This window comes from Crotalus tigris, unplaced genomic scaffold (genome assembly GCF_016545835.1).
Source record: "Crotalus tigris isolate CLP2741 ecotype Arizona unplaced genomic scaffold, ASM1654583v1 scf7180000019068.10715455, whole genome shotgun sequence".
Lineage (NCBI taxonomy): Eukaryota > Metazoa > Chordata > Lepidosauria > Squamata > Viperidae > Crotalus > Crotalus tigris.
In genome coordinates this window covers 831,893-844,910 of record NW_024097358.1, presented here as the reverse complement: position 1 = coordinate 844,910, position 13,018 = coordinate 831,893, and the positions used below count along the sequence as shown (strand labels likewise).

Genomic DNA, 13,018 nt, shown 5'->3' with positions numbered 1-13,018 from the left:
ACCAGGCATTGTTTCACATACATCAGCGGGAATCATAACATTGACTGTGGGATGAAAGCACCATTGCTTCATTTTCCTGTTTCAGAGGGAAGCTCATGCCACTAATTCATCTATATAAATGTTCAGACAAAATCCTGAAAATTAATTCCCCTCTAAAATGTACCAAACCCGTCTCATATTTTTCCCCGCTTCTGTTTAATTGTGTCCAATTCTCAGAGTCCCTGCCGTTTTCTTAGCAAGGTTTTTCAGAAGTGGTTTGCCATTGCCTCCTTCCTAGGGCTTAGATAAAGTGACTGGCTCAAGGTCACCTAGTTGGCTTCATGCCTAAGACAGGACTAGAACTTACAGTCTCCCAAGTCTCTAGCCTGATGGTTTAACCACCACAACAAACTGGCTCTTCCCTCATAATTTCCCTCTGTAGTATTTATCAAACCCCTCTCGTATACTATTCTGCTATAGTGATTTAGTTTTAGGCTGATTTAGATTTCTATAAACTGTTCTATGAAGAGCAGCACATAATTCTGAGCAATAATTCAGTATTTGCGACTTTTGTTGGCCACAGTTGAACGTTGCAAAGAACAGGATTACCTAAAGGCTTAGAATCCTTTGAATGCTGCAGCCATTAAGAAAACAGGAGATGAAGAGCCAACAAATGTGTAACTTACCAGTATTGTAAGCTGTAGGCATGGCAGAATAGACCAGCCCTTGTGGAGGCAAGCTTGGAGTTGTCACAGATACAACTGGTGTTGCAAGAGATTGCGTGGACTGAGAACTACTTAACCGCTGTGTGTTCTATGAATGGTAACCAGAAAAATGAAAGTGGTCAAACAAAATAAAGATGTGCTGAAGTGAATTCAGACATGCATTGGCCAAATACAAACTCTGAGGTTTAATATGTTTTATATCAAATCAATCTCCATTGAGGTAATCAAGCAGCACATTTTTAAATGAACTATGATAGAGTCATAGAATTGAAAGGGACCATTTGGCTGAACGTTGGAACAGAGTTCCACTTCCACCTCGACGAATGAATCCAGATTAAAACACCCATCATGGCTGTCCAGCCTCCTTTTGAGCACATCCATTATAGGAACTGGAATCTAATATCTTTTCTGACATTCAACCAGAATAACAGTTGAACACATTCCAGGGAGGGACAAAAATTTAAACCATAATGATTTAGTGTTTAGAATGGCAATTTAGTCAAGATAGGAAGAGAAAATGCTGCCTTTGGACTCATTCCCAGGACTATTAGGGATCATCTTGTCACATCTAGTTTGGGGGGGGAGGGGGAATGCTGATAAAACTATCTAAATTTAGACAAAACTATCTAAATAAGTGAATTTCAAATCCTTTCCTCTCCACAATATTGTTTTTTGAATTCCAGCCCTTTCGAATTGCTTACTGATAATTTAATACTCAATAGGATAAGTTGACACAGAGAGTGTTGATCCATGGTAGACCAAGCATGCCATATTTATAAAACAAGACTCCACAATACTTAAAACCTCTTTTTCTGGGCAACATCATAGCTTGAACCAGTTTTGGGGCTTTAGTTGCAATGCTAAATGATCTAGTTGTCTGGAGGAGGCCTTATCATTTTTTTCCTTGGCTTGATATTAAGAAACGGTAAATACCACCAGAGGGCAATCTCCTCCTGTAAATGCTAAAATACAAATGGATGTTTACCCTTGTACAGAAAAATATAGAGCTGCTTCAAAATACGTTCTGGCACACTGAAAAACTCAGCAGACATGCCCTTTAACCTACAACAAATGCATCCATGCAATTTGCATGCAAATAATAATTAGGACCTTGTTTATGGAAAGAGAAATGTAAATATACGCAGGCATCATTTGAACAAATCACTGCAAACCTACGTGTGTCCATTTTGTTTTTGTCAGGCGCAATTCATAAGGCTTCAACTACAGTGCACCTGATTTAAACTGGGACCCATGTGGTAGTGTGTAAGCAGGGGTCTCCAACCTTGGCAATTGAAGTCCGCAAGTCTTAAAAGTTGCCAAGGTTGGAAAGCCCTGCTTACAATCCTGTCAGTATGCAAAATATATCTTGTGATTTGCTAGCAGAACACTTTAACCGTTTCAGATTCTACCTGTGGAATGGGAATATCTTAAAAGGCTAACAAATTTCCTGTCCATAAGCTTTGCAAAAAGGTACAATTTGACAGAGGACAATAAACAAAAGGCCTCTCTATTCATTGAAGAATTCCAATTAATTTTTTTAAAATAGTTTCTGGTAACTATGGGTCAGAAGTTTCCTGGGTTGTCCTGAAGGACTACTTTTATTAGAGGATAACGGCAATGTTGCTCTCTTGGGAAATCATCATATTCTCCTGAAATAATTTTGGATCATGCATTGGTTCTACTCTTATCTACAGACCTAATTCCCTGAAAAAGACATTGAAAGGCTGTACTCAGCTCACTGATAGTCTTACTAAATGAAACTATTTAATTCCTATATGAAGCCACTGGGTACATAAAGCAGATGATTTAGAGTCATCAGCGTGCTCCTAATCTTCTTCTCCTTCACCTGAACCAAGAGTGGTTTGGACCGGTCAGCTGGAGGGAGGTGCGTCCTGAAACCCGGAAGTGATTCAAGCTCAGAATAAGAGTGTTTTCAAGCTTGACATGCTTCCAAAAGGACAGCCTGTTACCTTCAGAACAACTGCTTTGACCTTGAAACAACTGTTTCAGAATCCAGCCAGGCATTTCAAATTCAAGATGGTTCAACTTCAAAAGACTATACACAACAGTATCAGAATCACAGCTGGTCCAGAAAGCAGCAGAACAAGCAACAGTGACTTGGGCCTTCTCATGCCCTACATTTACCCCTTGGCTGAAACTACCAACTGTCTGTCTCTGAGGTCAACTGAAAGCTGCTTATGGTCATGTATAAAGCTTTGTAAGGCTTATGAGCAAGCTACTTATAGGGCCACCTATGCCCAAATAGTCTGCTCCACAATTTTACTCTTTTAAGGTCCCTTAATAGAGATGTTTTAGCCTCAGTGATAAATTCAGTTTTCTCCATAATGGGTCCACATTATGGAATGATGGCCAAGGGAAGTGAAGTACAATCCTTCCTTGCCAGAGTTCTCTAAGGATTTTATGCTAATTTGGGGGGGGGTTCATATTTAATTTTCCTGTGTTTGGCACTGATCTACTGTTCCTTATAAGTCACTTCAATATAATTGACTGAATAAAATGGATATTTAACTCCTTAGCTTTTCAAATACATGTGAAAACAATTACATAGGAAAAACTAGCACATTTGATATATTAGACATCATACTTTTGTCTAAAAACATAAATGTACTATATAACTGGATGCATTCACAAAACGTAGAAACATACACACACACACACAAAAAAAAAAACCATGCTGTCGTGCATAAAAAGCCCCATATCAGCAACTCAATGGGTTTAAATTAATTGATAAAAAGCATCAAAACTCTTCTTCTCTTGTCGTTTGCACAGGTTTATCAAGATGCAGATTTGCAGTAATGCTGAGAAGCATTATTTTAGGAGTGCTTTTTTAAGGATAAAGAGAAAAAAACTACATCGTACATGTTTTGTAAAAACTCCTCTTAAAAGTAAGCCTTTTCCACTAGAAAAAGACAGCTTGCAATTGTAGTTTCTTCTGGTAAACAGGGAATCCCCTTGTGGCTTCCTTCTCTTGTGGAGCATGAAATTAACTTTATCTCCAGCATGGTGAGCTCATTGGGAGTGATGTAATCTCCGAGAAGGAAAGCAGTAGCCACAAGATCTGTTTCAATATTTGCAGAACTTTGTAGGCCAAATCGCTACCTCGAAACACCAACATTAACTGAGCCATCGTGCCAATAATCCTTTAAGGCTATTTCCCTGATGTTGCTGTTAGAGGTGTGGTCCCAATGTTCCCCTTTTCAATTAAAAGGAAAAGAAAAAAAGCTTCTTGTTGAAGGTTTATTGATTTCCCCTAAATGTTTTTTATTCCCCCTCTGCGACAAAGGGAACATTGGTATGGTTACATACAGAGTTGACATGAAAGCTCTTCGGATTTTGATGTTTCATACCAAGTAAGAACCCAGACTCACCAACTCCAATTCATCCTCCTCCGACTGTACTCAGCAAATAAGAGGAATAACAACATTACTAAGAATAGATTGCATTTCAGAATGAAAAGAGTCACGTTCAGGCTGGAAAAGCTAGCTATATTTAGCCTCGCTAGTATTTTTCATTTACATAGATGAGTATCACGCATAACAGCATAATTTAAGAAAGCTAAATTATCCAGCAAAGCTTCTATCTACAACTGTTCCAGAGCCTGTACAAGCAAGCTACAGATAGTCCTCCACAACCATTCTTTTACCGATTCTTCAAAGTTACAACAGTACCAAAAATAGTGACTGATGACTAGTCCTTGCACTTACAATCATTACATCATCCCCACAGTCACATGATCGAAATTTGGGTATTGACAACTGGCATGTAGTTACAATGGTTGCAACATCCTGGGTCATGTAATCACCATTTGCCACCTTCCCAGCTAGCTTCTGACAAGCAAAGCCATTATGGTCGTTAAGTCAAGGACTATATGTGGTATTATTTGAGCATGGAACACTAATTTATTATGGTTAGCATAATTCATGTTAATTCAGTTAAGCCAGTGGTTCTCAACCTGTGGGTCGGGACCCCATTTGGGTCGAACGACCATTTCACAGGGGTCGCCAAACAACGCAGTCCGCCATTTTTCCCCCCTTTTCCTTAGCTGTGCTACTCCCTTTTATTCTATTGGCTTTCGAAAGCCAATAGGAATTGTCCAGGCTGTCTCTGCCCTGCTGAGCCCGCCAAAAGTCCCATTCTGCAAACGGTGCTGCACCAGTTTAGTCCTCGACTTACGACCGGTTGGGGGGTTGCGGCATGAAAAAGGTTGAGAACCACTGAGTTAAGCCAATTTGGCAGCTGCAATCCCAGATTGCACGGAGTACTGAAGAATTTAGTGGATCAATCAAGTTCCACTTCAAACACTAATGAAATGGGGATAAAGAGCAACAATTTGAAAGTGTAGAGCCTGCTTTGTGAGAATGAGAAAAGCAAATGAAAATTGCATAGCTGACAAATGGTACCCTTCACAGACCAGATGGCTCAAGGTCAAAAGTTAAGCTTCAACCCCCCCCCCATTGTCATCTGTCTACCCCTTGAGAAAGTAAAGTCTGAAGTGATGAGTCAATTCTTGGTTCTAGCTCAGATGCTATGCCAAGATTCCAATGCACAATTCTTCATTTTGTTTCCTAAGTGGAAACATTATATATATGCAAAGCAACCGCATTCACATTGATAAAAGCAATCAGCTTTTCTCAATGCAGACCTGCAAAAGACCCCAAATTGGTATAACCTTGAATAGACACACAAAATTGTTCGACATTAGAACAGATCGTGGCAAACATTTTTCCACAAGAGATGACGCTGGCTTATCCATTAGAATTTTAAGAATTAAACAAATCCGTGGTAGTTATATCTAACTGACAGTAGTGCTCTTCAAGATTAAATGCTGGGAACTGGAGATGGGAAATTGGGGGGGGGGGTTCTTGTTTTCATAAAGTCCTGATTGTGAGCTTCTGAGAAGCAACAAGTTGGCTACAGTGTGAAACAGAAAGCAGGGCTACAGATAACTCTGACCTGTACTGGCAGGGTTTGTCTTTGTAGTTTTGTGCATTTAAAACTAACTTCAAGTGGACAAGCAAATCAATTAATACAAAGAAAAAAAGTGTGGGAATAATCTAACAGAGCTGTGTTAAGAAATATTAGTGCATTTTTTAAAATTCATACTATGTTTCACTGGATTGAAAAAAGAAAACAGCATAGGCTCCATTCTGCCTTTGAAGTTAACCAAAGGCAAATGAACAGCCAAGGAAATGAGCAATTAGCAGCATTCACACAAACAAAACAAGGCACTCCTCAGAGTGCCTGGATTCTGAGAAATTGGACCCTGAAATATTTTTGAAATAGAAGACTTATCGAGGCCAACCCATGGGGTTGTACACATAAAGAATTGCATGAATAATACAGAAATATGGTAGATTTCACTACCAAGTCATACTCATGTTTAGTATTAAGAGCATCTTCCCCATATATTGTGTTCCGGGTGGATTCCAAGAATTCTCAGCCATTATGGTAAGGGGATAGATTGCGGAAATCTAGAGTAAAAAGACTTCTGCCTTGCAACGAAAAGGTCTCCTGCTTGACCTCCAAGATCCCTTCTACCCCTATTATTCTATGTTCTCCCTACAGGTAGTCCTCAACTTACAACAGTTCGTTTAGTGACCATTTCAAATTACAACGGCCCTGGGGAAAGTGATTCGTGACCATTTTTCACACTGACGGCCTTTGCAGCATCCCAGGGCCACGTGATCAAAATTCAGAAGCTTGGCAAACTGACTCATATTTATGACGGTTGCAGTGTCCCAGAGTCATGTGATCGGCTTTTGTGACCTTCTGACTAGCAAAGTCAGTGGGGAAGCCAGATTCACTTAACAACTATGTTGCTAACTTGATGTCAACGCTGCTAACATTGGATATTCTTGCTTTGACACCAGATGGAGATGCAGCCTTTTTCTCTCATATGCTGTACTCTTAGAATTAGATGATACTGGGGGAGGGAGAGGAATGTGATGGGAGTTAGGTAGACATACAATATCCTAACAAGAGCTGATAAAGCATGGTGGGATAATGAACTGGGCGGGAAGCCAGCATTTCAAACTAATTGGAGAATGTGATTTATGACAGTTGTAGGAGGGAATTGTGCTTTGATCTGTGTGCTGAAGGGAGGGGAAGTCAGATTTTGGCTTCAACCATGTAGATACTGAAGCTATACTGCTCGATTAAAGATTCTTTAAGGTAAACAATGCCTCAAAGTTCTTTGGAGAGTTTCATCTTTCGGATCCATGACACTTAACCACTGCAGTGGTTCACTTAACAACGGTGGCAAGAAAGGTCTTAAAATGGTGCAACACGCACTTAAAAAACGTCTCGCTTAGCAACAGAAAACTGGGGCTCAATTGTGGTCGTACGTTGAGGACTACCCGTAGTTTGAAAACTTTATATGCATGAATAAAGAAAAGGAGAGAGAAAGCACACCAACTAGCATGGCTCGTTTCTCCTTGCAAAGAAGTGCTAATTCTTAATGATTGGTGTGTTGAAGGTACCCTCAAATACGAGAGCAAAGCAGCATTTGAGGCAACGTTTGTGTCTGTAGAATCAGCAGCTACACTTTTAAGCCCCCGTAAGAATACAGTCCATGCACAAGTAGTCAAAGGAACACCTTACCAATGGAGGCATCATGCCTTTGCTAGACGGAGGAATGACAACACGGAGATCTGGTTTGCGACTGTTCATTCCAAGACTGCCCCCACCAGGAGGTGGGGGAGATTTTGTAGGCATCACTTTGCTTAAACCATTCCCGCCACCAGTGCTGCTAAGCAGACCTGGGGATGCTCGTGAGTTCACAAAACCATTTCCTAAGAGGTAAAGAAAAAGAAAAAGAGTGTGACAGAAAAAATATTGAAGCATTTAATCGAAAAAACAAACATCTGATTCTTATCATTATTACTTTTATGAGAGCTTGCAAAGGTACAGCTTTTAGAGGTTATTTTTGGAAACTTCCTCAGAAAAATCAAGAACAGTACAGAAACTCCTGCAAGACAACTTCATTTTTCTCTAAATTCAGTTTCAAGACAGGATTGTGATGTTCTGAACAGTCAAATGAGGTCCAGCAATGACAGGTTGTAACAGCCCAGAACCCACAACTTCAAATCTGCAACTCACAGGAGTACTGATAATACTATGTAGAAGAAACAAGTATAAAAAAATATCAGAAGTAAGGAAAACCATGCTTCAATGATACATCAGGTCTGGTCTGATTTTTTTGAGGGGAGAAAAAACAAAGGGAGAACGCCCAAAACATGCCTTGAAGATTGTGAGTGGTTAGAGACTAAAAAGTGCTAACTGTTGATAAGCTGAGGACACCAAAGTTTAGGGGGAAAGGTACAGATTACAGTAACCTAGAAAAGCCTACAGCTGATTAGAAAATGGAACACTCCAAGTTGCCATGGTATGTTTATACATATGTATGTACTATATTGGATGCTTGAACTGCAAATATTACTTTGGGCTCTTGGATAAATAAACATCCCTGTCACTTACTAACAAATATAGATTCAGGAAATACTTGCATAACCCTCAGTATTTGGATTACTGCTGTAACAAGGACCTATGAATATAAATGTGCCTAGGGCATACATGTTTCTTAATACAGCCCAAATCCTGGATAACAGTTTGAAAACCACAGAACAGTTGCCCGTACCGGATTGCATGTGCACCTATAAATAAAATATAGTCCCTGAATGTGCATTACCTTTGTTTGCATATCACTCTATACAAAAAATTATCTTTCTTGATTTTATTTGGATGCATATGTAGGGAGGATTCACACAATAACATATTAAGTATATGGGGAGGGTTTTTCCCCCATCATCCTGTATTTTATTTGCATGTTTAAAAATCAAAATCTAAAACCAACTTTCTCTAACATGATACCTTGCAATTATCCCCTCAAAAGGTGAAGCCATATCAAAGTCACAGATTAAAATCATTTCACAAATATTTGGCTCTGATAAGCTTGACAAACACCAGGTCAACCTAACCTATACTATGTTATCATGATATTGAACCACAGCTGTCCTATGTCTGAACGCAATGGCATGTGTGCTTGCGCGCGCACACACTGTTCTAATATAGCTTATTTTGTTTATTGGTTATAAGAATGTGGCCACTATGAAAAGCACAGTTCATGACTCAGCTGTTTGTATGACTCACACTGCCATAGCTTGTTCAACATGTGTCATGTCACCTGAATCTGAATGGTTTTAACAAATCACAGTTAAGATTAACTTCATTTTAGGATTCTGAGATAATATTAAGCAGTAGCAAGTTAGACCCAACAGTGGAAAAAAGGAGATAGAACATGTTAAACTTTGGCCTCATAATTTTATGGTAAATTCAACCTGACTTGAAACTAGCTTGTCTGAGCAAACCATAGTTAACAACACACTTGTGTATATATGGCTATTACAAGTAACTACAGTTAATTCAAAAGAGAAGCAAATAATCTAGAGGTTTTTTTTGTGCTGCTGTTAGAGAAATGCAAACCTATTTTTTTGCACCTAAGCTGTTGTTTACAATGTAAACTCTACTCGCCAGCCCAAACCTTCCTTTTTATACAGGTTTCTTTGTAATATTTGTATTTTTCTATCTTAGTATGAATTTTAAAGAGCTTATCACAATACATCCCAAATTCTACAAGGAACAATAACCAAACTTAAGCAACACATTTAGTTTAAATGTTACTGGAGCATTCTCTCCAGTCAGTCTCTTCTGTAATTCCATTCATATCTTGTGCTTCTTTCTCCTAGATTATGTACAAACATTTGTATTGTTTAACTTTATGCATTAGTTATTATTAATCCTATTTTCAATTTGGTGCATATAAACATCGTACCCATAAGGCTGCCATTTCATCTTTCTAAAAGCAAGGTACAAAGAACCACAATTTTAAATGTCTGACTAACTGAGCTGCGCCTGTAACTTAGCAACTGCATTATACAAACTGTAAATAATCTTTCATGTGGAAGAACACACAGTAATTTTAACTAGTCTAAAAAAGATGGGAATCTGGTCAAACATTTGTTTCTGGCCACACAAACACAAACACTCACACACAGACACAGAGATGGTTGGACCTGAGACAAAAACGAAGAGTCATAGAAGACTGGTTGGCACACACAATCAACTGATAGGCAGTGTTTACATAACACATGCAACTGATTTTTAAGAAATTGATGCTAAGCATCTAACCCCCATCTGTGCTCTCTGTTTGTTATAAAATTAATTGAAGTAGGCAACTTAGAAAATTCCCATATAGATTGAGCTACTCCATCCAACCGTGCAGATGTTACGTATAGTTCCCTTAAATTGTCTCATCATTGCACCCTTCAGGTGTGCTGCTGTCTTTCATAAGGACAAGAGAGTAATAATATCTCAGTCTATCAGTGTGTGCTTCCTTAGGCTTTAACTATTTTGTAAACAGAGCACATGAAGCCACCTACTAATTTATAGTAATTTTTCATGAAATGGAGGTGAACACAAGACTGCTGAAATTTTGCAGTATTACTACACTTTGGATTCTGGATTTTGAAGAAGTGTGATGTGTGTGTACTTGTAGAAAGGCTGTTGGGGAGCCTAGTTCCTTTACAAAATGTCCAGGCTATAATCAGCTGCAAAACATGGATTACTAGGATGCGATTTGCCCCTCATGCTAGCCACTTGCCCCAAACTCTCCCAAATGAATAGGATAGGATAGGATAGGATAGGATAGGATAGGATAGGATAGGATAGGATAGGATAGGATAGACAGAGAATAGAATAGAATAGAATAGAATAGAATAGAATAGAATAGAATAGAATAGAATAGAATAGAATAGAATAGAATAGAATAGAATAGAATAGAATAGAATAGCTTTATTGGCTAACACACAAGGATTATCTCAGTTCATCATTGTTTTAGGGGACAAATTTGAAAATGAGCCTCAAGCTATAACCATGCATTGTTTTTGTTTCTTAAGAAAGCTTATTGAGATGCCAAAGACAGATACTTGCTTTGTACCATGCCAGCTTCCCAGTTTTTATGAAACTGATAACACACGTGATACAGTGGGTGGAGAAGAGCAGGCAGCACGGGAACTGATGGACCTCTAGTCCTCATAAGAGCTGACAGTTAGAAGGGGGAGAAAATAAAGACATGTACCCTTCACAGTATTGAGAACTGGGTGTATGTGTGTCCCAACTGTCCTCCAGCCGTGGAAATCACCAAAAAATCAATCAAACATCCTCTCACAATCTGTTATATGGGGATCAAAGTACAGTACTCTACAGCACAGAATGGAAATGCTTGTAAGGAAGTGAAGAAATACCATGCTAGAAGCTTGCAACATCTATTTAGGAAAGCTTGCCTTTCCATTTAATAGGCCAAATACATCAAATGCTTACTTCTCTCAGGCAACCTGTTTAAATCCAAGGCTAATTCAATATAGCACTCAAGATCACTAATACTATACTCACTCAGGTATCTACCAATGAGGTTAATTGCCCATTACAATTTTCTGGTAGCCTCACAAATCTGTGTATACAGGGGAGTCCATTAGAAAGAGAATTTGGCAGCAATGGGTACATCCAATGTAAACAGCTGCTTGGAGCTTGTGTGTTATTCAGAAGTCTGACCAGGCTCTAAGGACAGATACCTGAAGCAACCCCCCCCCCCGTTAATTGCAACAGGGACTTCTTCAAAGCAAGCGTGCTCATGAATAGTTATTCAGCAATTCGGTTTATCACAGGAATTACATCAGTGCACAGAGCTAATCTTTCTTTCTCCCCCTTTTCTTTTACACTACACCCATTTTACTCTTTCCATGAGTATGCAGGCTATTCACGAGTTAAAGCTGTTCTGCTTTTGCTTCCACACCCAATACAATCATTTCCCGAAGCCCTTCTTACAAGGGACTGTCATTGGAAGAGAACATTTTACACCCTTTAATGGCACCATAAGACATATAAGACCTTTCTCGACTGGATATTCTGTGCAGGCTTTACTCAGGCAGGCAGATTTATCTGACACGCTGCCAGCAAGCCAGAGCCATTTTCTAGATAAGGCATCAGCACAGGAAGGACTCAGAATGCAGTTTATCCTGGACACCCTATCTAAGATTAGCAGGGAATCTCTTTTCTCTCAGGCACAGACTTTGTGAATTGTTTGCTCAAGTTGCAACAACTTCCTCACAACACAAGAATCTGCTTAGAGACAGAAAAGTCTCAGTTTTTCAGTACCTGACAAGAAAAAGCTTTAAATAGATGCACATGTTGTTAAGACAAGAATATCCAATTATAAATTGAATTGGAAGAACAAAGCATGGAATTTTTCTGCTTAAGGATAGGGTCCAGAGGCAGATTGTGATCGTAAGATGATGTAATTGTCAGAGGGCTTTGTCCAATGAAACTCCAGTAACCCTTTCCATGCCAGCTCTGTCTTGCACACAAGCCAAACTAATAATCTGCACCTTTAAAGTACAAATAAAAAAGGGGGGAAAAAAGAACACAAACTGTGCATATCTGGATAACTATTTAGAAAATGCAGAGAGACAAGCTTAATCGTTCCCCAAAATGCGCTTTTCAAAGAAACTTGTCCACCAGGTTAAACCAAATAGCATTTATTGCGGCCACTTATTAGTTATCCCAGAAAGAGGTGTTAGCCTCTAAAATAATTTAAATCCTAAACTAAAAATAGTTAAGAACTTCAACTGTTTATTATCTTCAAGCTTTTTAATACGGTCTTTCTTATTTAATAATCCATTATTAAAGTAACATAAAATTCTATATCCCAGCCCAATATTTCACAATAAAATTGTAATATATCACTACATTAAAGAAACCTGACTGGAGAGCTCTTCAGCTTTTAGTGTTTCCCTGAAAATGAATTTAAAATTTGACGAAGAAAAAAGTGAAGGCATACACAGTATAACCTATGCCATATAAAATTATAAAAAAAGGCCTTTAAAAGTTTATAAATACATCCACTATTAAATATGATAATTAAATGGTATGTATCATTAAACTGTTTCTCTGATAAAAACCAGGCTCCTGAGGCAGTTTGAGCTAAGGACCAGAACAAAATATATTCACACAAACACACATTTGCCTGAATAGCTTACCTCTAGCTATCAAAAAATCAGGTAAAATCAGGTAAAATATTTGATTGTAAATCATCATTTATATAATTGTAATCCAGGGTGTAGAGCAAACAATAATTGTTGGATTCATGCTAAATTCAAACCAACCATGTTATGACTTAGCAACATGTATTAACAGAGTCACTATTTTCTGCAAACTGTAGATGCTCTGACAGAAATCTC

General features: G+C 38.6%; 1 protein-coding gene across 7 annotated transcripts in view; it reads right to left on the bottom strand.

Annotated features, from left to right (window-relative positions):
• Positions 1–13,018, bottom strand: part of MEF2A (myocyte enhancer factor 2A) — a 58,260-nt gene that overhangs the window by 3,529 nt on the left and 41,713 nt on the right. For 3 of the 7 annotated variants that reach the window (XM_039358909.1, XM_039358907.1, XM_039358908.1), the window contains exons 7-9: positions 7,326–7,516; positions 4,073–4,117; positions 666–792 (exon numbers count right to left, since the gene is read on the bottom strand). In XM_039358909.1, coding sequence (XP_039214843.1) covers positions 666–792; positions 4,073–4,117; positions 7,326–7,516 — 363 coding nt within the window. The remainder of the gene's footprint in view (positions 1–665; positions 793–4,072; positions 4,118–7,325; positions 7,517–13,018) is intronic. The other 4 variants (XM_039358910.1, XM_039358911.1, XM_039358912.1 and 1 more) reach the window with 2 other exon arrangements.